At 43.7% G+C, this 26,751-nt stretch overlaps 1 protein-coding gene across 1 annotated transcript in view; it reads left to right on the top strand.

Annotated features, from left to right (window-relative positions):
• Positions 1-26,751, top strand: part of LOC138497282 (dynein axonemal heavy chain 5-like) — a 1,499,851-nt gene that overhangs the window by 1,100,137 nt on the left and 372,963 nt on the right. Inside the window, exons 63-65 of the mRNA XM_069620634.1 lie at positions 6,313-6,507; positions 13,895-14,050; positions 19,363-19,545. Coding sequence (XP_069476735.1) covers positions 6,313-6,507; positions 13,895-14,050; positions 19,363-19,545 — 534 coding nt within the window. The remainder of the gene's footprint in view (positions 1-6,312; positions 6,508-13,894; positions 14,051-19,362; positions 19,546-26,751) is intronic.

Genomic DNA, 26,751 nt, shown 5'->3' with positions numbered 1-26,751 from the left:
GTTTTTTGATAGCAGCAGGGAGAGTTAGATTAATAAAGTCTCAATTCCTTTGCTGACTCCCGATTGATTATCAAAGAAGTTTACCAAATGTATCCACAGGGTAAGATCTCGCAGTATAAGTCTCATGAAGATCTTCCCTTGATTATCTAAAAGTGCAATAGACCTGTAGTTTATAGGATCATTAAGGTTCCCTTTTTTGAATATGAGTATTATAACCGATTCTTTCCATGATGTTGGGATCTGACCTGTTCTAATCACATTATTGTAGATAACCTCCAGGATAGCAGCCCATGTGATTGGATGCGCTTTAAGAGTAACGTTAGTTCATCTCGAGCACCAGGTCCAGACAGTTTAACAAAGTATTTTTGATAGGGAGGATAATATCTAGTTGATCGAAAATCAGTTCTCTAAGATCTGGGGTAGGAAGTGACGAAGGTGTTATTGTTGTGGAATTGGTAACCAGAGAGAAGTGCCTAGTCCACACTTGTTCACTTATTGTGTTTAATAGCAATGAAGAGTTGGCACACCCATATTTTCTTTTTAAATTAAAGAGTCCACATCTGTGGGGCTGATTTACTTGCAGTAGCTATCATCATCTTCTCCGCATTGGTTTGATTTTTATTAGCATTGATTTGTTTGACGGTGTTTCTATAGGTAGTTCTTAGACTACATCTTTGTTGTGAGTGTGTAAAAGGGGAAAACCTCCGCGCTTTTCGCAAATTTAACTTGAGGGTTTGGATGTCAGTATAATGGCTATATTTGTTTGAAGATTTGGCGGTTCGAAATAGCAGTCAATTGACTGACTAATTAGTTTTAAACTGTCAGTATATTGTGGGGTGTCTGTCAAGGAGTTATCTTGTATGGGTGTTGAAAGCTGAGTCTTTAGTAGTTCTAATCTGTGAGCAGGCCAGATCTTGATTGAGCGCCAGTGATAATTTAAAGTTTTCACACAATGGTATCATGCAAGGAGCCCAGCCTACTTGTAAGATATTATGATCACTACTGTATTAGGAATTACTCTAAATGTTGTAATTCGATTAATAGCGCTAGAAGAGATAAAGACATAATCGAGGGTGGAGCAAGTGGTTCCTCTCAACCAAGTTGGAGATGGTGGTGTTGCGTCTTTAAGTATGATGACATTTTGTATTTTCATTGCCTTTTATCAGCTCTAGTAGGACATTGTTTAATATTAGTTGTAATGCAATTGGTATTAAAGTCTCCTGTTATCAGGGTTGTCCGAATTTGAGGCTCTAGAAGAATGAGATCTAGCATAGCTTCAATTTGGGTTAAGAACAGATCCTCATTGATGGCAATCGGATTCCAGTAAACATTTAAAAGTGCTGTGTGGGGGTACAGCGGATTATGAGGGTTTGTTGACGTTAGCCTTATTAACTGTGTCCCTGGGACGGTGAAGCCCAGTTTTCAAGATGAATTTGTGAATGGAGTTTAATTGCTACCTGCAAACCAGCTGCCAGACGACCTTTGACACATTTTGTCATGGGAACCCAGGCGATTTGGAAATCCGGCCATACAGGTTGGATGGTAATCCGAGTCTCTTGCAGTAGTATGACATCATGTGTGGGTAGGGCCTTGGCTTTAGAGGTGATTAAATGAGAAAACCCTCTTGTATCCCAAAATGTCATGGTACAAGAGTGTGCCTGCTGCTTAATATATCTCTAATGGTTGTCAGGTCGATTGCTGTCCAATATGGCTTTGGAGAGCCATGACCATTTGTATTTAGGACAAGGTACTACATTGGCTCTAGGTTGAGAGTGATGTACGGAAGGATTTCGACTGCAAATGCATTTACAGCAGGTGTGTAAGGTTTTAGATTCAGGCTCTTTCATGGGATAACCTTTGTTAGGTGGTTGGTTGAACTGTCGGTTATCCTTAATTTCTTGGTGCAGTAATTCTGATGGTCAGTTATCATTAATAGGATTAGTTTTTATAATTGTGGGTTGTTTCTCTACTTCAAGGTGAAATACACTGCTTTTTAAATTCTCTTTAGTCTGCCATATTACATTTTTTACAATTTGCGATGGAATATTTAGTTCCACTGTATCGAAATTTAATGCATCAGTAAATGTGATGGCTTTAATATCAGAGCAACTGTGTTTTAGTTCCAGGATAGGATGAAATGCAGTGATGAGGGTAGTCCTATTAGGAAAGGGATCTGTCTGGAGTCTATCTAGCATTGTTAGGATGAGCTGATCAGATTCTACAAGAACATCTTTTACAGGGTTGGAAATGATTGGATGGGTGGTTAGACAAACCTTGTTAGTTACTGGCGCTGGTGGGTGGTTGTTTACCCCTGTGTTGTAGCCGTGAGTTTAGTTAATTCCAAAGTATCGTAATAGAGGAGCAAAAAATCTTGACTTGTCATCAGTAAAGGTTTTTAATGTTGTTTCATACATAGAACAATTGACCTAGTAAACATGCTAGGTACAGGTGAAAGAAGAAAAGCCAACGCGTTCGACCGTGGTCTTTGTCAAGGCAGAGCAAGTATAGGTGATCCTGTATAGGATTTTGGTGCCTGGTGCTGGTCTCCCAATAAATGTGGGCTGAGGGCTGGTTAGCCAATCTGGGAAGTGGGCTGGTTGAGCTCTGTAGTTCCGTGACACAGACCACGGTCGAAACGCGTTGGCTTTTCTTCTTTCACCTCTACCTTGCATGTTTAATAGGTCAATTGTTCTGTGTATGAAACAACATTAAAAACCTTTACTGATGACAAGAAGTCCAGATTTTTTGCTCCTCTAGTTAATTCCAAAGTATCATAATAAGCTTGCGGCTACAACACAGGGTTAACAACCACCCACCAGCGCCAGTAACTAACAAGGTTTGTCTAACCACCCAGTAAAACTTTCTTTGGGAACTCTGGAGTTTCTGTTCCTAGACAAACCATGTGCCAGGACGAAGATCGCAATACAGCAACTTACTAACCATACCAGTAAGTGCAGGGGCCCATCAACCTCAAACTCCAACCAACCGAATATACTTGGAAATGATTGGATTTGGAACATATGCATGATTTGATATTTCTTTACTCATCCTAGATGAATGAACTTGACTTCTAAAGTGAGTCAAGTGTTTCTTGTTTTGAATTTGACTTGCATCTGAGGGAGGATTTGAGGTTCATGTATGCACTCTCTTTTGTTCTAGTGTTCTAAAATTAGTAAAGTTAACATCCAAGTTCACACATATTGCTTTTTGTCTTATTTGCTAAAGCTTGGGGATAGTGTAAACTTTGCTGTACTTGAGGTGGAGAGGAGACTAAATAAACAGAAAGATCCATAAGGTCATCATTGATCTTTGTAAAAATAGTTGGATCATCATTCACAATTGTTGGGTCATCATTCACATTTGGATTCAACAAGGAATGATGCAGTTACCTTGAGTTTTTGCCAGTGTTCTCAACAGAGGGAGAGCAGGATCATGCGACTGCAAGAGTAACAGCACATTCAAGCTACTTTCCACAGGTGGATCTGCAAAAGGCACACTAGTTTGGTTTGTTTTATTAGGTTTTGTTAGCCCATCAAAGAATTTCTTTGATTTTTGTTTGGAGTTTATTTTTGTTTTGCGCAGGCTGATTCTTTGGTTTCTTTTGGGTTTAAATGACAGCCGAGCGATTGTGCTTTTTGGACTTGTTTTTAGCTTCTGACAATTTGGTTGAAATAGTTCAAAGACAGGCATCTCAGTGATGTCAACTTCAATGATCTCTGAGTTATCACTATGTGACTCAAGTGGATCTGAATGACAATTTGGTGGTGGGTTTAGTGAGATGGAAATTGCAGAATTTCTCTCAGTCTGTGCCACTGGCATATTCAAGTTAGCTTTGTAGGGTGAGGTCAGACTTGCATGGGGTATAGTAGTAGCTGAGTTTATACAGTTTGGCTTGCCTGGGAAGCAACGCGCCAGTCCATCAATCTTTTCTACTATTGACTGTAGAATGATGTTATGGTCCACAATCTTTTTTTCTATGGACTCATAGTTTTGTCAACGTAAACATTCTTGTGTTGATAGTAGAGAAAGTTGTGTCAAGTGATAAAGAAGTAGGTTGTGGAAAGCCGAATGACGTCTCAGCGTTGTTTTGATAAAAGACATGATTGAAGAGTTTCCAGAGAAAGATTAATTATTTGGTTCCGGGTTCTCTTTGTCAGTATACAAAATGGGAGAGTTCGAGAGCCTTGATAATGGTTTGCTTGGATTTTCTTTAAGCCGTGTTATACTGTTGATGTTTATATAGGGAAGTGCTACTTGCGCAGATTGTTTGGAAGGATATTGAATTGGTGCACTTGGAGGTAATGATTGGCAAGAAATGATATCTGTGGAAGATCTTTCTAGTAGAGTTCCTTGTACTACTTGTGAGTAAAGTTGGGGAATCTGACTAGAGTCTGTAGTATGTATGGTAATGGCCACTTCTGGTCGCTGCAGGCTCTCTATAGTGGCATTAGAGGTTGAAAAGGAATCATGTTCATGCTCAACTGTTAAGGGAGGTCAGGCATGTTTGGATTGTCGTGTTTGATAGTTCTGTGTCTAGACTATCTAACAGCGGGGATAAGCTAGTATTGCCGGGAGGTCGAGTTAGATCAATGTTTTGAATATGGGCACATGCAGTGTTCGTGTTTAGATGTCTATCGGGGCTATCTTTGCTCACAGGGAACAATTGCCTTTTGTCCAATCCCATAATCTGTGCGCACATGCTATGCGCACGTGGCTGAAGACTGTTGGAGGTGGTAGCAAGAGGAGTTGCCTGAGGTCTTGACTGTTTTCCAAATAACTATGCCGATTGTTGTGGCATGTGGTCTTAAGGTGATACGCTGCCATGGAGGAGGATAGCACATTTTTTGTTACTAGGATGTAGGCAGAATATGAAAGTAAATGTACACGGCACACAGCGCAGCAGAACAGCACTTGCGGGTCCAGACCCAGATGCGCGTTCCTGGTTATATGGAGAGTCACGAGGGAAGATGGCGTCGCTCAATCTTAGAAAGGGAAATACTGAATTTGCTCTAAATGTTACAGATTGTAAAGTACAATGGGCAAATATTCAAACGTCCATGTACCAAGAAGGCAATCCAATATAGATGATTTTGAGATCAGCTTTGTAGGCAGCTCACAGCAGCACGTTGAAGTAGGAAGCGGCGAGTAGGGGAAACAGCAGGTACAGCCGAACAGCACTCGCTCGTGCAATGCTCGATGACATCTTTTCTTACTGTGTCATGGCATTTTTTACTGGTATTAAGGGAAGCGCCATCATGAATATTCTTACAGGAAGGGGCATTTGTGCAGTGGTTGATGGTTTGCAATAGAGGTGCAAGGATGTTTTCTTACTGTGACATGCCATTTTCACTGACTTTGGGGGAATAGCCAGGATCATTAATTTCTTACGTGGTTATACTAGCATATATTGGCAGCGCCAACATTGGCAGGCATCATGAAAATACGTTTGAAAATGCTCCTGTGCACTGTTGGTGACTTTGTATCTAATGGCTATTTATGTCTTACCCTACAAAACCTATTGGCAGCTACATGTTTTTTTACCAATTTTTCACAGAATGTGTGCTGTAAAATGTAACATTTGAGCACATTATTTATTGCCACCTAAAAGCCTGCTTGGTTGGTTTGGGCATCCTTGCTAGGCTTGCTCGCTCCCGCATATTCATGTGAAAAAACGACGTCCTCCAATTATAAAAATTTCCCAGGCACCACTGCATATAAGTGTACTGAAGTCTCTTGTGTACAGTACAAGTGAAAAATGAACCTTTCAAAGTAAAACTGGTAGAAAATGTAATTTTGAGCTAGATGAACACACGTTGCGAAGTCTGGCACATTAAAGTTTGCTTGGCTGCACTGCAGCATCGTCCCTCATGGTCATAGAGCATTGCTCTGGCAGAGCGTGGAGCTACCCTTGCTGCACAGTCAGGGGAGCAGCGTGTTGATGGTTTTTAATAGAGGTGCACGAGCCAGTTAAGATGAGAGATGACAGCCAGAACTGCTTGGATCGAAGATTTCAATTTTCCCAACAATGCTGCTGATTTTCTAAAATGAGTTGTGCTTTGAAATAATACCTCCCTTTGTGACCCACAGGTGTGCCATGCCATGGAAATGTATCACTGTAAAATAAATGATAGCACAAGGTAGCTGCATTGATTTGATGTATGTGTAAATGTACACCACATAGAAGCATATCTGGAGGCACAGATATCAGTAGGCCCACATTGCACTGGGTGTTATCAACCCCCCAGATTTTCCAGCATCAAGTAATTGAAGATTTACAGGCATTGATCATTTTTATTTCACTTTTCTCTTTAGGACCTGAACCTCATCAGTCTGCTCGTGGACAACGCCACCATTGGCGAATGGAACCTCCAGGGCCTTCCCAACGACGACCTCTCCATTCAGAACGGAATCATCGTCACCAAGGCGTCGCGGTTCCCCCTGCTCATCGACCCCCAAGGCCAGGGCAAGATCTGGATCAAGAACCGAGAAAAGAGCAACGAACTCCAGGTACATGCACACGGCGGGCTGCGGCATGGTGCTGTAACTGGCACACAGCCAGAAGGAGCTGGTCAGGCAGCAGTAACGCAGGTTGGCAAATCTGGTAGGGTAATCCGCTTTACAGGCTGGCTGCACATATGGCGTGGAGAACTCCTCACAGCATCAATCAAAAGTAACCTTTCATTATTGAATTGCATGCCTGCACTTTTTAATTATTGTAAGAAAATGTTCTTAACACTTTCCCACTGAGTATTGACCTTTTAAATAAGGGATAGTCTTTGCACTTACGATGTTTTGGCCTTCTATCCCACTGGGCCCTTCCTGTCAGTGGAACTGGCATATGGGCTTTGCATCCCTTTTTCGATCAAAGTCCCCAGGCACCAGGGCGCATATGATATTGCTTTGTCCAACAATCCAGCTCTATTATATCTTGAGAATGCAATCTAAGCTTTTTGTGATGGCTATTTGACCATTACAAAAGGCCCTGCTCAATTGCAGCTATTTTCACGGCGGGGAAACGTTCTGCATTTTCTCGAGATGCTTTCTCCATCCTACCTACACCCTACCTCGTGGAGGACTGCAGCTGTGTCTGAAAAAGCAGAAGCATTTAAAGAACAGCTGGAAACACCACAGCGGTCTGCTTTTTGCAGGGAAATAAAGGAGGCATGTGAATCGCTGATGCAAGTATGGCGCACTCTACCTGCACGACGACTGGCTGTGGGCCGGGGTGTTGGCGCTAGTTACCGATAAATCACATCGTGTTACTTAGTTTCTTCTCGACATCCAGTCATGTCGCTTCTGAAACCTTATTTTGACTGCTTTGAGGCAGCTGACGTGGATGCGTATTCACCCCTTGCATTAATGGAATAATGATGTGACAAAACTTGATTTCCTTTGGGAAAGCTCTAAGCCTTAAACGTTGCAGACTTGACCTGATAAAGGTACTCTAGACAGTTTTTTCTGCAAACGGGACTACATTAGCGAATTATCCAAATTAATCCTCAGCACACTTCAGTGGAGGCATTCTTTTAAAGCGGTGCCTGCAGCTGGATTACCATACCACATGCTTAGCCTTTAAAAACCCTAGAATGTGGAATTTCGCCTAGTGTAACTGTTCTGCCCAGCTATGACGCGGCTAGTGAAAGTAGGGATGTCAGGAGAAAGTGACAGGTCTGTCACAGAGGTCTCTTTGAACCATCATCCTCTGGATTAGATTTCTAGAAGCCGAGTATTCCAACTACGGACCAAACTGTGAACAGAGCTTTATATAGTTTTGCGAATCCTAGATCAGTTTCCAATTGTTTAGCAAACATATTTGTATTTTTAACATATGACAATACGCAATATCACATCTGATTACCAAAACCAGATCATAGATGCATGGATGTTGGCAGCAGACAGTGACTAGCACACATATCTGCTCTGTTCTGTTATCTCGAGGTAGGGCCTTTAGTCCTTCCCCCGCATATGCCCTAAGAGGCTGTGGTCAGTCTGCCCAGGGAAGAATAGAGGGCAGGTGCTTCCGTAGATGTAGAGGTGCCCAGAGGTGGGGCATAGCCACAGTCTCCACTGCACCCCAGGGCTCAAAACCTCAGTGATGGACTGTGCCACTCAACACCGGTGTGAGGAGGCTTTCCCTGGTCAGCCCAGATTGGTCAAAGACCAAGTCTGACGCTTGAGTCTTGCAAGTCATCCAATAGGGGTATTGACTCCTGTTCCTACAGTGCACCCCGAACTACGACCCTCAGACCACCCCTTGTCTCCGGACCCCATCCTCCTGGATGAGGTCCATCAACTTCTTTCCTAGAGAGCAATCAAGCTGGTACTGTACTCAGTACGAGGGAAGGGGTGGTACTCCACCTATTTTCTGATGCCAAAGAGGACCGATGCTTGCTTCGTATTCTGGATCTGAGGCTGCTGAACTTGTTCCTGCGCAAAGACAAGATCAAGATGGTTGCACTGGCTCAGATCCAGCAAGTCCTCGATCTGCAGGACTGATTGGTATTACTGGACCTTCAGGATTCCTACTTCGACGTGTCGAGTCATTGTATGCACGTACCTGAAGTTCGTGGTGGGCCAACATAACTACCAGTTAAAAATATTGCCCTTCAGTCTTTCTTCGGCTCCCATGGTTTTCACCAAGCTGCTAGCGGTGGTGGTGGCTCACCTCACAAGGGAGGGCATTCATGACTTTCTCTATTTGGATGATTGGCTCATTCGTGCTCTCTCTCCAGGTCTAGTGTTGTTGCATCTACTCCACATATGCACTCTATTTCATAGCCAGGGCTTTCCCGTGAATTTCAAAGTCTCAGGCTTTGCCGTCCCAGTCCTTCCTATTTATCGGAGCAGTCTCGGACACTCTCCTGGGTAGGGCTTTTCCGCCCGAGGACCGAGTGGTGAACATCTTTCAGATGGTCCATGTCCTCCAATCCCAGGAACAAGCCCCGGCTTCGGCTTTCCTACACCTTCTGGGACTCATGGCTTTCTGCACCCTAATGGTGCTGGAGGTGAGGCTCTGCATGAGATCGCTTCAGTGGCTTCTCTGTTGCCAGTGGTCGCAGTTTCAGGGCTACGTGGCAGACCTTTTGCAGGTCTCTGACTAGGTGGCTCAGGATCTTGCGTGGTGGGCCATATGGGGACAACTTGCTGAGAGGCACATTGTTTCATTAACCTTGGTCCCAGATGAGGGTGACGGACACATCTTAGACTGGTTAAGGTGCTTACTTGTCCGACCTGACTGTGAGAGCATGCTGTGGTCTCCTGGAAACTCTCAGGAACACATCAACCGGCTGGAGCTGAGGGCGATCAAACTGGCAGTGGTTTCTTTCTTCCCCTCTGTGAAGCGACTGTGCTGATCCTGATGGAGAACACAGTAGCCATGCACTACCTCAACAAACAAGGTAGTCTGAGTCCTTGCCTCTGTGCAGTGAAGCAATGTGACTGTGGTCCTGGGCTCTGGGGAACATTGTCTCTTTGACAGTGGCTTATCTGGCCAGAAGAGAGAATATCAGAACAGATGCCTTTAGCAGACAGAGCACCCAATTGTGGGGGGCAAAGTCTGTCAAAGTTCTGGAGGAGATCGTCTCTTTTTGAGAGAAAGTGAATGTTGTTCTGCTTCAGGGAATTTCCTCACCAGGGAGCTCTGGGGACGCACTGATGGTCGAGTGGACCTCCTTTTTGCGTTCCCGCTGATCCCTGTCATTCCGCTAGTTCTCCGGAGGTTGCGCCTGTTCAGATCCTCATTGATCATGATCGATCTGGACTGGGCCCAGAGAACGTGGTATCCAGAGTTGCTTGACATGGCCATCGGTAGTCCCTCGCGCCTTCACGAGGAGACTAGACTTGCTCCCCCAATCAGAAGGGCGTGTCCTCCACCCGAACCTAGAAGCCTGAACCTTCATGCTTGACTACTAAGAGGCTGAGATGCAAGGTGTGGGACTTGTCGGGAGACATCCTTGATGTGCGCCTTTCAGCTAGGAGGCCTGCTATGAAATCCATTTATGCCTGCAGGTGGTGTACATTTTCGATTTGGTGCTGGGAAAAGTATCTGAATCCTTTATCCTGTGTGCTATCCCCTTTGTTGGAATATCTGCTATCTTTAAAGCGGTGCTTTGCCTTTATTTCAGTGTTCAAGAGGTCCCCGGAACAGGGCTCGTTCTTCACAATCCTCACTGTTATGCACTTCTGGCAGGGCTTGTGTAATCAGTTTCCTCCCTGCCAGTTTGTGGCTCCGGAGTGGGATTTGAATTTATTTTTAAAGTTTCTTATGGATGCTCCATTTGAGCCCCTTCATTCCCGTTCTATTAGATTACTCACCCTTAAGGTGATTTTCCTGGTTGCCATCCCTTCCGCAAGATGGGTGCGTGCGCTCCAGGTGTTGTCTGTTTTACCTCCTTATTTGTTTTTTTCCAAAGAGAAGGTGACTTTGAGGGTGAGGCCCTCCTTTCTGCAGATAGTGGTCTCAGATTTCCATCTCACTCATCGATCTTGCTGTATTTTTTCCTCTGCCTCACCCTTCCAAGGCAGAGTAATGATTCCATCAGCTGGACCCGGTGTGGGCCCTTAAATTCTATGTCTCTCGCATTAGGCTAGGAAAGATCAGCTTTTCATGTTGTCAATGACATTTGTGATGTTATCTTTCATGTCATGGGTGTTAAGTCTTAGCAGTGCACAATGGTGGCGCGAGTTATGGCTGCTTAGCTTAACATAACTAGCGAATTTCTAGGGTTTTTTGGTTTTACTTGTATCCAGAATATGGATGGTTGTTATTAGTGCAAAGTAAGTATAATGTTCCTTTCATGTGCTTGTTGCACTGAATTTGATAGGTTTTTGTTAGGGCAACTGAACCATAACATCCCTGTAACAACGTTGTTTGTCAGTGAATTTGATAGGTTTTTAGTAGGGCACTATAACCAGAACCATACTTTAGCATAGTTTTTTCAGTAAAGGGGATAGTTTTTTAATAGCGCAACTTAACCATAACGTCCCTTTAACAAGGTTTTTTGTTAGGGAACATGTATATATCGGTTTCTTGTTGGTGTTGTTTTCTTCAGTGAACGGCGGGTTAAATCAAACCTATACAAGATTGAATGCCAGAGGAGAGAGAGGGAGACAATTTTCCCAACATCTTCGTCGCTAATTGCAAACTGCAATGTACCACTATGTGTGTTTATGTAAAGTGAGGTTATATTCTGCCCTGCACACTTCAAACAAAGACTATTGGTCACCTACTTTAGAAGAAAAGTGCTCAGCGCATCAGGGCTTGCTTTTGGATTCAAGAATAAAGTGATCCAATGTGACAATGAAACGCTTGTCCCACCACGGCAGAAGCCAATGCAGTGCTGTTCTATGGAACAAAGGAAGGCTGGCTTCTTCTTGAGGATTTAATGGTGGGGGCAGAGCTGCACAGATGAAATCCCAGCCAGATACACAAGAGTATTTTCTGGGTAGAAGTATACGTATGGAATAAACAACATCTCTGTTTATCAAAGAACCAAGATGGCGGTTTAATAAAATCATGATTCGGATCTTCTCACAGATTTTGATGCACGTAAATCCTTGCCACTATGTCCTATGCAAAATGAGGTTTAATTAAGGTGCGTTTCTTTTAAACTGGTCTATGGTTAAACACACGTTGCTGCTATTACACAAAGTACACACAGCGGAACATTGATTCAATTGAAAACATGGTCAGCTCTTCTTGTCCTGGGTTGGGATCTGTCAAAAACAGGCCCTGCCTCTTTCATTCCAGATGTCATAGGAAAGTGACATGCAATGTCCTTTTAGAAAGGTGCACGTGTGAATTTTTTTCATATGAGCATGACTAATATCTTGTCGGAGATCGGAAAAGAAAATCACAGGCAGGAAGAGGCTTTGGGGATGAACATCATTTTTGGGGGTGTTTGCCAGGGCTTAGCCCTGACACTTATTTATGAGCCCAGGCACATATTATTTCGGACTCAGTTTAATTATTATGTGGTGTTTCTGCAACTTTATTATTTAATTTGACTGTCAGTCAATAGTAGCCAGATAACAAGCAACAAAAGTGTGCCTGGCCGCACATCTCTGCATCCTGGGCTTGCTCATTGTAATTCATGAACCTGAGGACCTACACTGACTCGGCAGTGCTAGTTATCAATGTTCATGAATAACAATGGGTTGGAAGGTGACAATGTTGGGTGCCCGTGCTGGTTATTCCCACACACTGCTTCAGTCAGTCTGCATGGCATTGGTGCAGCTCTGCTACTGCAGAAACTGGAAGCACTGCCACTGCAGGGTGGGTTGACAACAAGAGGACAGCAACATGCGCCAACACCAGGGCAAGGCCAGGGTAAATTTACCATAGGAGGAAAGCATATTGGCTCGGTTTTCTGTGGCTAAACAGTCAATACGTTCCACTTGCCAACTAAAGAACCCCATCAAAATGATAATGGTGATTATGTGTTTAAAGAAGATAATTTCAAGACACAACTAGCATGTTATTTTGTGTATAGATTGATTGGTATTTGTAAATCTCATTTCTGCCATAGTCCGTGTATTGATCGATCAACCCCAATGAGCCTGTGTGAGTTGTAGCTTTAACCCCAAATATATTGACACTTTGGAGAACAGCTGTGGTTGGTGGCAACAGTGGCAGGGAGTTGCCCACACCGCTGTGTCACATGTCATATACTAGAAAGAGATTGGGCCAAGCCCTTATTTGTTTTACAAATTAAGCACTGATGAAGGGATGTTAGATGGTACTTCTTAACTAGCAAACCATACAGTGAGAAAAGGCTTGAGGTTTATCCTCGATAATACATTTGAAAGGGCCACGTAACAGAGTTCAAAAGACAAGAATATTATCCAGACCTGCATAGGTTCGAGCTGATGGATCCTCGCCACTATGAGGTTTTAGCACAGTCGTATCACCTATTTCTTAATGGGTATTACAGATCGCAAAAGCACACCCATTGTCCACTAATACATTGACCAAAAAGTCTTATTAGTACCAGGGCCTACATTAGTTCACGCAAGATGGCGTCTGTTGTGTTCCAGGAGCAGAGGAACATTCCCCTGTGCCGCGTGTAATCTAGACGCTGGTGCTGTACTATGTGTTGTGTTTCCCGGCTGCAAAGAGCGGCTACATGCATGCACCAGAGGCAGGGTCTTGTTCTTTGCAGTGCATGTTGCCCCTAAACAGAGAGGTAATGGTGCTCCCTCTCCTCTGTCAATGTATATCTAGAAGGGTCTCCATCGTGTGAGTTGGCCATAACGGCCCTTGTAGGTATGTTTAATCACTGACTACACACATGTGCTTTTGGTTGGTGCTTCGAAGACTCCTGTCACGGTCTGTGGGAGGGTTCCACAGCCACACTTCCTGACCCTCTTCCAATCCTCTGCCTGCATTCCATTTTATAATACTGCAGCATGTAAACTGAACATAAAACTGAAATTCGCTCCTCTTTATTTTGTGCCAACCACACGTCGCCTAGTAGGGCCTGTGGAGCATGTTGAAGTGTTGGCCACTATGAGGTGTGTAGTATAACCTAAAAGCTTAGCTATTTGAAACTAAATATGTCAGGCTATGAATGGTATATTATGAGCTTTTGGTAAAGTCTCTGGTTTGTTCTTACTTTCTCCAGTTTTAAAATTGTTTGACAACTATGAACAAAGCGTTAGACTAAGGAAATCATATTGCTGGATTGCTTGAGCCATTTAGCTTTTGTAAGCACTCCCAAGTCTCTATTCAGTATTATTGAGAAGTGCCATAATGAAGGATTACACTGCTTTAATAAAAGGGATAAGTGACAGGAGCTGCCTCCACATGTTATATAAAAGTTTATTTGTATGCTACAGTCAAGAACCCGCTCTGTAAATCTAACGGATATCTATTTTGTGAAACATATATTGACAGGTTACATCTCTGAACCACAAATACTTTCGAACCCATCTTGAAGACTGCCTCTCTCTGGGAAGACCCCTGTTAATAGAAGACGTCGGAGAAGAACTGGATCCTGCTCTTGACAACGTTTTGGAAAAGAACTTCATCAAGTCTGGATCAACTTTCAAGGTAGCGAGATGGACTTTAAATTGACGACGCGCACATCTAAAAATTGGCATATATTATTTGCACCTGTGACAGTAATAATACTTTGGTGGCTTCGTAGAAACTTTGTGAAGAAAGTTGCTTGTCCGGTTTCACCTCGTTCTTTGAGCACCTAACCATCTCTATGAATGAGACCCATGTTGGACACAACACAGTTTTTAAATAACAAAAGCGCTACAATATGCCCCTTTCAAACATTTGCAACACAGGACCTGGGAAAAGTGACAAGTCAGCATGGCTCCAGGCTATTCCCAGGCAACGGGGCTTGGTGGCAGGCCTTGCCCATAGCCCACTCGTTATGTCTTGGTTGGTCCTGGGGCAATGCCGAAAGGGCATGCACAGGGCAAAGGACTGTGAACACTGCATCAGGGCATGCACTGTGGGCAAATCGGTGGCTAGTGAGAATTGGACCAAGGCCGAAGTAGCAACTGGACTTGGTCTCAGGCCATCCCCAGTGGCCACTTTGGGTGTCAGGGTTGCCCCTGGGGCAAGTCAGTAGGTTCTGCTCTGTGCAAAGAGCCATGGGACCTGGCAGCAGGAGATAAAGCAACCATAATTCAGCCAACTCCATGCACTGCTAATGTCCTCACACATGCCATCACAAATGGCATGCACATACCCATAATTCCTATTGGACACAAGGTACAAAAAGACCTAAGGGAGGGTTTATAGTGATAGCATCGAATGCAAAAGCCTCGAAAAAAATGCATCTAAAAAATGCATTTTTGTTCATTTTTTTTAATGGGGTCCCCCGAACCCCTGTTTTTTTACCCCTTAAAACCCATTTTAATAAAAGAAAAGTTTACCTACAAAAAAATGCCTTTTTTCAAGGCTTTTGTATTAGATGCATTGTATTCGATGGAATCACCGGATACCCTAAGTGGAGGTACAGTAGTAGCCACACTAGTTAGGCTAATTTTTAGATTTAATTTGAAGGCCAACACGAAGCAGTGCCTATATGAAACGTAAAGATTATTTTCATTAGCTGATTTTCTATGTTAGTAAAGAGAGCGTGAGACTTCAGGAGCAGTTCAATGTCAATGGGCAATTTATATTTGCCTTAGGAGCCATAACTGGTAAAATTGTGTATTTGTTGTTTTGCTCTGCAGCCATATCTCTTTAATAAAGGGTTTTTCAGTGAAATATATTTGTAAGGGTGCAGTAGTGAAAGATCGACACACATGTGGCATTTTTGTTGCTATAGGCTTTTATTGAATAGGGTTGCGGAAAGGCGTCGCTACCCCTACAAGGGGTTTCCCTGCCTCAACATAAATCTTAAATGGGTCCGTCAGGATGTCAAAAATAAAGAATTGTCCACTGTCGTGTCAAGAGCCTAACTCTAGCCCTCACACTAACAACGTAACCGAAAGGTGCGAAGGAGTGTCTTTGTGGCAGATCCTTCACAGTTCATTTCAAAAGTTCCAAACACAAAGTTCCAAATTTTGAAACAACATACAAAGTTCCACAGGGATCGAGAGAATGTCTCCTTTCTCTGGACTTCGCCACAATGTTCACAATCCTAGTGGTTGTATCCCTTCCCCAGGTTTCTCTTCCTTTTACACAGCCAATCAGGTTTTTTTCCCCAGCACTGTGACTAAGAAGAGTAGTTAAAACTGTTCTTCTTATATGGGTGCGAATCCCAGACTTATGTAACAAACACAATCCTCTTCCCAGATAGACTTGGTGTTCTCTCCTGTCAAGTACTACCTTCTGCCACAACTGTCCTTTTTTATATGGGTGCGAGCCCCAGACTCGCCTGGCTTTAACAGTTCTCCTTCTAGGTAGACTTGGTGTACTCTTCTGCCAACTACTACCTATTGCACAGCCAACCTGGTTCCCCTTTCTCCCAGGTACTGTGACTATGAAGATGAACAACTTTGGTATTCCCTTCTGTCTTCCTTCTTCTGGGTAGGCTTGGTTTACTCTCCTGCCAAGCACTACCTTATACAATGAAAGATGTAACAGATTCTTCGCTATCACTTTCTGGGTGCCAGACCCTCGGTTTGGGGTATTCCATTCCCTTTTCGGCTTGCCACAACAACTTCTGCTTATCAGGGTCCCAGACTCTAGGTATGGGGTATTCTTTCCCCCTTTTCTCTTGCCACGACTTTGTCTGTTTCCTAGTGGTTCCCTGCCCATTCGCATACCTGTGGGTTTGTCTCGTGAGGGTGTCCTCTTTCGATCCAGCTTCCTCTGTCAGCAGCAGGACTCAGGCTGCTTGTGAAGGCTCTGCTTGGTCTGCAACGGCTCTGCAGCACCAGCCTTCCTTCAGGAAGTTGTCTCCCTTCCAACGCCTAGGGATCACCTGCCTTCTTCGTCCTACAGCCTGCCGTCTCAGCCAGTATCTCGAGACCAGGTCTGGAGCTCTCGACCTTGCCCTGGGCATCCCTGCTTCCTTCCCAGGTGCAGCCAACGCAGCCCTCTTCCTCGCGGCACCTCCAGGGAAGAGTGGTCTTCGTTTGGAGCCCTTCCTTGCTTTTTATTTGTTCGTCGGGTTCAGCCAAACCAAATGGCCTAGTCTGCTCAAAGCAGTTCTGTGAGGTGCTCTTCTTCCCTATGCGCATCTTCTTCGGCGCAGGAATATTTTTCAGGATGTCATGACGGCTCTTCTTCGTCTCAGTATATTTGAAAGGAGGACACACTTCTACCTTGTTTGTATACATAGAAGTACTGAGGAGTCTTGCACCATGGAGAGAGTAAGAGGCTGAGGGAGCTTGGATTGTGGCGGAAGTGTACCTCATCTCTCCTAGGGAGTCATCCCCCATCCCATGCAGGTGTTCCCTCCCCATGTGATCCTCCTGAAGTGCACCACCCCTAGGTGGATTATTGGACTGTGGCTGCACCGCCCTGGTCACATGAGAAGGTTTCTCCCCCATGGGAGAAGGGACGACATCCAAGGATTTGTCACAATGTATGTATAATATATATATATATATATATCACTGAAAAAAACCTTCGTTTGGGGAACATTAATGTTGCTCTTCTGTTATACAAACATAGAAGTTAAGCGAAAAAGCTTTTACTGAAATGACATTATGGTTGCAACGCAAAACCTAATAACAGAAATGTGAGTTATGGTTAGCAAAGCAACCATAAATCACGCCCGCCACGCAATCTTTATCCACATTTGATGCCATTCAGCAGTTTTCACACTATACCTATGGGAATTTCAATGGAACATGTATATGTTGATTCACCCGTACATTTGCATCAATTTACTTTTTCTGAAATGTTTCATGTAGTTTCGTTCACTGTAGGCAATGTTGAAGGGGCAATTTTATTTTTAAAACACCATATAATATTGCTGGAACTTCATAATAAGTAAACAAAAATGTTTAAAATTGGCTATATTTGAGTTTTGGGACATTTCATGCAAGTCCATAGACAAAACTATATGACACATTTCAGGAAAAACCATGTCAAATTTTAATGTTTTAGAAACGTTTTATCACTCTAGGTTTATCAGACCAGAGATACACTTGCATACCACTGTACAGCTCTGAGCAACCCTCCAGACCATCGTTTTTCAGCCTCCCAAGCCACTACAACAGGGTAAAGACCATATGCAAATCAGGCTTGATCCCACCCAAAAAAGGGCACTCCAGCTCGAACTGCTAGGTCACATCCTTTCCGCAAGAGACCACGAGCATCCCCAGACATGTCATGTTTTGGCCTGGTTGGCGTCATCAGTGAGGATTAGCTTGGGTCTCTAGGCCCAGCAGGCTCAGAACCCATATCTGGGCATACCTGTTCCACTCGGGGTGACATAAGCAAAACCAAAAGGTGATGGGCGGAAATTTTAGAATCAATCTTAACCACAGGCACCTCTCTGGGCAACCCTCCAGAAGAGCGCTCTCTGCCTGCCAATGCACTACAAAAGGGCAAAGGCCATATGCAAATGAAGTTTGGTCCCAACCCAAAAAGAGCAGTCCAGCCTGAACTGCTTGGTCACATCCCTTCTGCACAAGACCACAAGCATCCCCAGACATGTTTTGGTTTCATTGGGCATCATCAGTGAGGAGTAGCTTGGGTCTCTAGGCCCAGCAGACTTGAGACCCATGTATGGTCATAGAGTCCCAAGCTACTCCTCACTAATGATGCCCAACAAGGCCGAAACTTGTCTTGGGATGCATGTGGTCTTGTGCAGAAGGGGTGTGACCTAGCAGTTTGGGCTGGTCTGCTCCTTTTGGGGTGGGACCAAGCTTGATTTGCATATGGTGTTTCCCCTTCTGTAATGGCTTGGCAGGCTCATAAACAACCTCTGGGCAACTCTCCAGACCATTATGATTCATTCAAAACCTTCCAGCCACCCCCTTTTGGTTTTGTATAGATACATTGCACCGTGTTTTGCTGTAGGTGAGAGCAAACATTGCCTTTGGGACATTGGATGGGAAATGCAAATCGTGCCCATTCTCCCCAGTAGCTTTTCCAGTCGTCAATGGGTTCAGCCAGCAAACTATAGAGTGACTGTGGTCTATTGCATTAGGAGGAGTCGTTTCTGCACACAACTGTGAATAATGTAAATATTGATATATATCCCCTCTCTTTCCAATCTTGCTCTGTGTTCAGCAGTTGCCTAAAGCACCCAGAGGCCATGCAAATGGCAGCGGTGTGCGGTATAAATCTCAATAACATATCTTTCATTAACAGATAGCTTCAGAACCTCTTCCAGTTATCCTACCCTTTTGCCTCTGATTTCAGGACAATAATCTACATCACTGTGGGCTGTACAATGACGAACTGAATGAATGCATTAAGGCGAAAGCAGACCAAGAACCTCCCTCCCACACTAACACTTAACCCAACCGCTACATACACCCAAATAGCAATTTCTAAGCCTCTTTCTTTCTTATGGTGCTAGGCCTAGCCTTTAGGATGCTCACATGAGAGACCAGTCTTTACTGTCCTCGTGGCGACACCTTTGTAGTTGTCCAAAGGATGTGTTTTATGTTTTATGTGTTGAGTGGAAAAGAAGATGAAAGGAGTAGGGGAGTAGAGAAGGCTAGTGTGTTAGGTTTCATTGACTTCTGGTTCAACCTGTGTGTGGTTTCATTGCCCCTTGTGGTACTGAACTAACCCTTGTTTTTTCAGCTTGTGTTGTAATGCAAGTGTGCTCTTGCTGTCCATAATAAAAATGATGGATTTCATAATGCACTGGTAGGATGTTTAATGGTACAGAGGGGAAAGTACAAACGCGTCTACAAATGTTTTCATAAATAGTATTTTACAGGACTTAATAAAAATGATTTGACCGTTGAACGTACAATCTTTTACAGGTGAAAGTTGGTGACAAAGAAGTTGATGTCATGAAAGGATTTACTCTCTATATCACAACGAAACTGGCAAATCCTGCCTACACGCCTGAGATTAGCGCCAAAACAGCTGTCATTGACTTCACCGTTACCATGAAGGGCTTGGAAGACCAGCTCCTGGGCCGAGTCATTCTCACTGAAAAACAGGTAACTTCTAAACATCAGATGCACCATGCCTGCATCCTTTCTTACAGCCCCCTCCTACAACATTCTGTGAGAGTGAATGCCTGCAAATTCCCCTCTCATGTACTAGTTGTAGGTCATGAGTCTACAACCTGCAGCTCTCCATACATTTCGGACTACAACTCCAATGATTTCTAACCATTGACAATGCTTGAGCCGATTTGAGTTGTAGTACAAAACACCTGAAGAGCCAAAGGTTGCTCTCGCCTGTTGCATAAAACACATATTTACAACAAGACACAGGTTATGCAGATGTGGCTGTGTAGTTCATTTGTTGACCCTGCAGGAGTTGTCAAAGGATCAGAATTGCCTATGATCTTACACATTGCATTGAGCCATGGGACACTCTTATGTCATGGGTATGACACTTACATTTACTAACCTGATGTCTGATAATCAATCAGCAAGTTCAGCTCTATTAATAGTTGACAAAACTGTTTCAATGGATTGCATTTTCTTGCAGATTCCCCATCAGTTAGAAATTGTGATGAACCAAGAATGAGACGCGGACACAGAGGACTCATCGTGATTAGTACAAGCTTTTATTTAAAGAATAAAGGGGTTGGAAAATGCCTCACTGTCCCTAATATAGAAGGTATTTCCCAACCTCAACGAAAATGAAGGGTCTGTCCTGTGTCCTGTGTCCGAAATCCTATCCCAGCCCTCCCATTCTAAAAGTAACTCTAAGGTGCTAAGGGTATTGTCTTTGGCTCTGAACGTGCACAAATGTTCAAGTTCAACAAAAAGGTATACATTCAACAAAAGGTTCACCAGGAGAATGTTCACAGTTCCAGGCAATTACTCCCCTCTCCAAGTTCCTCTTCACCAAAACAAGATGTTTAAAAGAATAACCAGGTTCTTTATAACCCATAACTTCCTCCTCTTGGTGTAGCAATCTACTCGTGGGGAAATCATTCCCTTCCCCAGGTCTTTTGCACATTTAATACAATTTAAAATCCTAAGGGCATGAATCTTCCTTAGGAGACTCTTTTGCATTTCATTCCACACACTTGATTTTACTTTGCTTTGCCTGATATACTCTCCTGCCAGGGCTTGGTCACAGTTCCAAAATGTGTGTTTCTGTCTTTGGTTTGCCTTAGAAAGAATAATCCTCTTCTCCGGGTTCACCCCCAATCTTATACAGCCTGATTCCCTAGACGCCGGATAATCTCTTTCTTTATTAACACTTTCTCTCAACCATATCTTTAAATCACTCCACATAAGGGCCAGTGTCCTTTTAGTAACAAAGTTCGTACTTGGCTTCCCTTTGCCTTCTGACCCTTGTTACACACTGTTGGTTCCTTCAATCTCAGCATGGCATTCATCCCTAGGCGTTGCGGTTCCCCATTCACTCTCTATGGACTCACTGTGCAGCTCCAGTGCTCCTCACATCTGTCCTTTCTCTGGCTCTGCAGGCATTGTGAAGGCATCATGAAGCACGACACAGACAACAGATTCAAAGTTCAAAATATAATAATGTATTAACTGAAATGTCAGGATGGTAGAATACCAAACTTGACCTTTCCTAAGGTGGGATTTCCCTACCTGAACGAAACTAAGGAAAGTCTTAGTCAAAGAGTTCAATAAAACAGTGGATGGGTTACACCTTCTTGCTGGCAGAGGGGAAACAGCAAGCAGTATTCAGACAGAGGTCATGCCAGCGGAATATGACTATGTTCAATCACCAAGACATATCCGACAGAGAATGAATGAGGAGAACTCCTAGATTCACACCACAGATCAAACCTACATGAAACAAAAATGAATTATAAAAAACTGTATTCATTTAAATCTTTATCAATATTAAAATACATATTAAACCATCTAGAACTCATGTTTAATATCAACCTATACATGGAAGATAAAGTGCATAACATAAAGTGCTTGATTGACAAAAAAAGGGGAGGAAGGGCCATCTAATTGGTCCATATCACTAAATAACGGGTGAAATGTCGAGGGCCCCAGGTGAGTGAAGGGGATCACTCAGGGGGGGAACCCTGTCAGTCACCCGTATAATGTTGAATGTTGGAAAAACAAATTGAACAACAAACACACAATAACCAAAAACACACAAAAAGAGCTAACCATGGGATGCCGTGCGTCAACTACTGAAGTGTCAAGGCAATAAATTACTTACAATAGGCCTGGCACTAATCACAGTAGTTTCGATGGTAAGATGCTTCTAACTTAAGTACAGTTGATGCCCATCTTCTTCAGGACGAAGCATTCCCTTGAGAGTCATGGTTCCTTAATATTTCATCTGTGTCTTTGTTACAATATTAAAACTAACAAGACAAACGTGCATATTAAAAGCAATAGTCACACCTAAAACAGGAACAACAAAGAAGGAAAAAAGAAACAAAATGTAGAGCGGCAACAAGGTAAAAAGTAGGCGATCTGTGAGTGTAAAATGGGGAACTTCTGTCATTCTCTAAAGTTCAAATACGTCGTAAGACATAATGAGGGAGAAATGGTAATTACCGTTATCTCGACCCTAAAGGCTGGTCCCAGGGTCCTGTGAATTAATCCAGGAATATGTGTGTGGGCCGTGCTGAAAGTAGATCAAAATGAATTGGATCTAGAAAAGCAAGGATAAACATATGTATTATATGGCCAAGAATTGCCATAATCAAAACCTCTCCAAATTAAGTGAAGCACGAAAACCCCAAAACGCTGCCAAGCCGAACAGGCAGTTTTACAAAAACGTGATCATACCTTGATCATGCACCCACACAAAGGATAGGAACCTTCGAATTGGAATTGTACATGCTGAAATATTAAGTTCAATTTTGCAATTTATACACTAAATGGAAAAATGTTTTGTCCATGTTTAGAACAAAATTTCTTTCTTAGTATGTTTTATCACTTATTTTGACAATTTTGGTTTATTTACTGTGTATGTATTTAAAGAATTCAGGTACAAAAAAACAAATAAACCTCTACTACATTGTCTAGGATTATATCTTTTTCATTTATGTTGTGTATCTGGATATTTTAACCTACTTCTTTTCCTTTTCATTAAAAATGTATGATCAGTTTCACTCCAGTTGGTTGTCCACAGCATTTGTCCTATAGTCTAAAATCCTTAGGAGCAGAATGTACATTGGTTTGGTAAATTTAGCATATTATAGACCTTAACGCTTGTGTCTAGTTACAGTGTGAGTTGTTTTTCTTCCTTCTTTCTCTTCTATCCTTACCCCAAACCCACACTCCACACTCTGTGGGCTACCCTATTTTTTTCGTTAAATAAGCCCAGTTAATGAGACAAAAGAATGGGGGCATTCAGAGTAATACAGTCCACCGCGGGCTCAGATAACAATACATTTGGAAAACTGAATTAAGCCTGCATAGCAACTCACCTATGGGCAATTACTGGCAGATCTCAGAAAATAGAACACTTCCATCGTTAAGATGTGAATGGAATGAACAGCGCTGGATTTAACAAGTCGCCATCGATGGTCAGGCTTTTCCAGCTTAAGTGTACCACTATTTTTCAAACGTGCCAAATTGCGTAATTAGGGCAACTGCCTGAAATAGAAGAACCTCAAAAGATTAATAGAGAAAAGAAAAGGGAAATATTTTGCAAGGCTCGAACCTCGTTGCCTAGCTTGCATGACCAAATAACATGTTGCCTTCTGTGTAATTGGGAACTGCTATGATGGCAACTCCATCAAGTTTACACTATTTCAAAAGAGCCCATGTACTAGTAAAATAACGATGGAAAGCCCCGGAAAGTGACCCAGATAGTGAGCCCACATCAGATGTACATCATAGGCTAACATGCAAATCGGCCACCCATGCCTGCAGCAAGGTGCCCAAACAAATGCTGCATGGCGGGAACCGCGATGAAGACACAATCCTTGGGAAATGTGCCTGTATCGAGTGCAGGCAAAACACCCGCAGCTAAAACCGAAGCCAAAAGCAGCCCAGTCGCATCAAACGTCTACGCAGCTTAAACAGACTCCCGTTCAAATAACGAGTCATCTGCCAATAAATCATGCCTCCAACTTACCTCGTTTCTTTTCTTCTTTTTGCAACGCTTTGCCGCAGCCGTGGAGAAACAGGAAATTACGGACTTGTAATCCCTTCTTCTTCTTCTTGGGGTGACTCCCAGAAACCAGGAGCCGGCGATTTCCATCTAAATAGATGATGTTCGCCAAAACTTCCCACAAATGCCGCTACAGACCTACCACTACATCAAAGCACCACTACCAATAAACCCACACCAAAAAATAGCCACCACACCCCATAAATTCCCTTTACCCAAAACCTCATTCAAATATTCCCTCCTAAAGCCAACAATACCCAAAAACCTCTCTGCCGCCCTAACTATAATCATCATTTTCTCAGTCTTACTCTGCGTCTGAAAAGAACAATTAATAACCTCAATCATGAACAACAAAACTTCTCCTTCGTCAGCACCAATAAATCACCCACCACCAATGGCTGCACAACACCATCCACGGAAAAGAGCCCATCCCCAGTTAGACAAACCTTCTCAACCTGATCCACACCAGCAGCTGGCAACCGCGCAACACCCTCTGCATAAGACAAATTGTGAGACACTCTCACGGACTGTACTTGAACCTCTCGAACATACACAGGACACCTCTTGAACATAACACAGTGATCTCCACCACAGTTCCTACATACAGGTACCGTCTCACTTAAACACTCCTTGATATCATGTCTACCGCCACACTTCGCACAGCACTGCTCCCCCCTACAAACACTGGCTACATGACCAAACTTCTAACACTGAAAACAACGCAAAGGAGGGGGCACATATTTTGCCACCTGGAACCTCTCAAATCCAATCCACAAAAACCGGGGCACCTCCACAGACTGAAACAACACCAAAACAGTAGTCAAAACTACAACCCCATCCCATTCCTAGGACCCAACCTACGTACCCCAACCACACCAACACCCTTAAGCTCAGACATCAATAAGTCCAAATCAGTACTAGCCGGAACACCATAAACCACCCCCTTACCACTAACCACACGAACAGGCGGAACAGAACACACCACCGGAATCCTCACCACCTTACACAAACGCAACGCGATCTCCTGCTGCTCAGAAGACACACAGCAAACTAAAAGCTTACCTCCACTCACTTTACGGATAGATCGAGGTGAATGAGCCCACTCCTCCACTGAAATCGCAATCTCCATCGGGCACACCTGCCTGAAATCCCGACCCCCCCACAGTACTGGCCACACGAACCACAAAAGCCCTCTCCTCCGAAGCACCAACCCCCTTACTCTGTACACAAGAACCAACATCAGACACCGCACCACCACCGCAACTCCCACCACGTCAGAAAAAATAGGCTCTGCCTCTTCCTGCTCCAACACAGAGAACCTTGAAGACACAGTGACACCATTGCCAACAGCCACCCGATCCACAGGAGACCGACTTCTAGACACATCCCACGACTTACCCCGCTTCCTAGCAGCGACTGACTGCCACTCAGAACCAGAATCTCTAGACCCTGAATCCTCCATCAACAAAAAATTGAGAATGCAACCCGACCTCTGCTGCGCCCATCAAACTCCTCTCACATGCCCCACCTCAGACTACCACTCGCCCAGTCAGTCCATCCCAATTACCACTCACATACTGCGATACATCAATTCCTGCCACAAAACAGGCATTCCTCCATAACTCCCTCACACGCTTCCCCCCCTTCTCTGTCCTATGCACCCTTCATCCCTGCCGCGTCGCAAACCCGCAGCCCGACAGCAATTCTTCGGCCATAATTGGAGGGGCCGTCCAACAGCGCATGCGCTAAGCGGCCAGGCGGACGACGCATGCGCGTAACGCACCATACGCTTCAGGGTGGCTTGGATTTATGGACCTTGTAATCCTGTCAGACTCCCAGGCATAAATACCCGCACTGTGCGTGGTACGTGCCACGTCACACGTGCGGCCTAAGAGCTGGAAAAATACTCTCTACCTCAAACAGCGCATCTTCACTGACCGTCCAGCTTTGTGGACTAGAGGAAAAGAAAACATTTGGCAAGTGGCACAGGGACCATCAGGCGGCTGGCATGCACATGCATGAGGGCATGCATTTTGCCGAGCACAAAGGTGCAGATGCAAAAGTCACTAAAGATGATACATAATAGTTTGTTAGAAAGCCCCTCTTATGCAGCATCTAGGCGCCCCAATTGTCACGCAATATTTTAAATTGAAAAAAGGCAAACAAGCCAAAACGTAGAAGAATAGAATTAACTAAATACTAGAAGCCCCTAATGAGTGCTGACAGAAGTATAAGGGTCACTTATACTGAAAATTATTATTTATATATTCATTAAGGGCATATCCCCAATAGACGAGGAAAAAATAAATATGGGCCTACCATGCCCATGCACTCTCAGGCATTTCAACAGACAAAGGAACATTTGTCATTTTTAGATATTTCATATTGAGCTACAGTGCTGGCACAATATAAATTATGCCATGCTAGAGTTGACAACACTTATGAATAATCTCTAATCTAACCAATATATGAATAGTATATATATGTTTTTTTAAGAATAGAGACATAAAGATGGCAGGGCAAAGCTGACTAAACTGCTCCTAGGGGGGTCTATTAAACATGTTTGCCATTCGTCTTGCGGAATAAACCCGGGTCGGACCACAACCTCACACCCCACGAGGTGGTGACTGGTCGACAAATGCCAGTTGCGAGTCCTAATCCTGGACTTATGTTCTGTGATCCTTAATTTTATAGGTCTAGATGTTTTGCCTATATAAGTCCTTTCACATGGACACATTACGGCATATACAACATTCTTCGAGTTGCATGTGGTATGATCCCTGAAATTCCAGGGCCTGTTGTTAATAGTGACAATGTTGGTAGCAGTTGTTGACCCACATTGGCAACAATAGCCGCATGGAAAATGGCCAGTAACCTTCTCCATCCACCACATTTCGGTGATGGTTTTAGGTGCCTTTTTGACTTGAAACCTGTCCGCCTGGCATAACCAGTTTTTAAGGTTCTTTCCCTTTTTAAATGCGTACATAGGGCGGTCCAAGTCTGTGATGTTCATTTGTAGTAGATGCCAGTGTTTGCTAATAGCCTTCTTGATCTCTGCATGGGGTGCTACAAGTCATCGCACAAACCATGCGTGATTTATTCGAGTTCTTAGAACTGTTTTT

Source organism: Ambystoma mexicanum, chromosome 5q (genome assembly GCF_040938575.1).
Source record: "Ambystoma mexicanum isolate Mex_15411 chromosome 5q, UKY_AmexF1_1, whole genome shotgun sequence".
NCBI lineage: Eukaryota > Metazoa > Chordata > Amphibia > Caudata > Ambystomatidae > Ambystoma > Ambystoma mexicanum.
The sequence above is the reverse complement of the archived record's forward strand: the minus strand, read 5'-3'. Positions and strand labels throughout refer to the sequence as shown.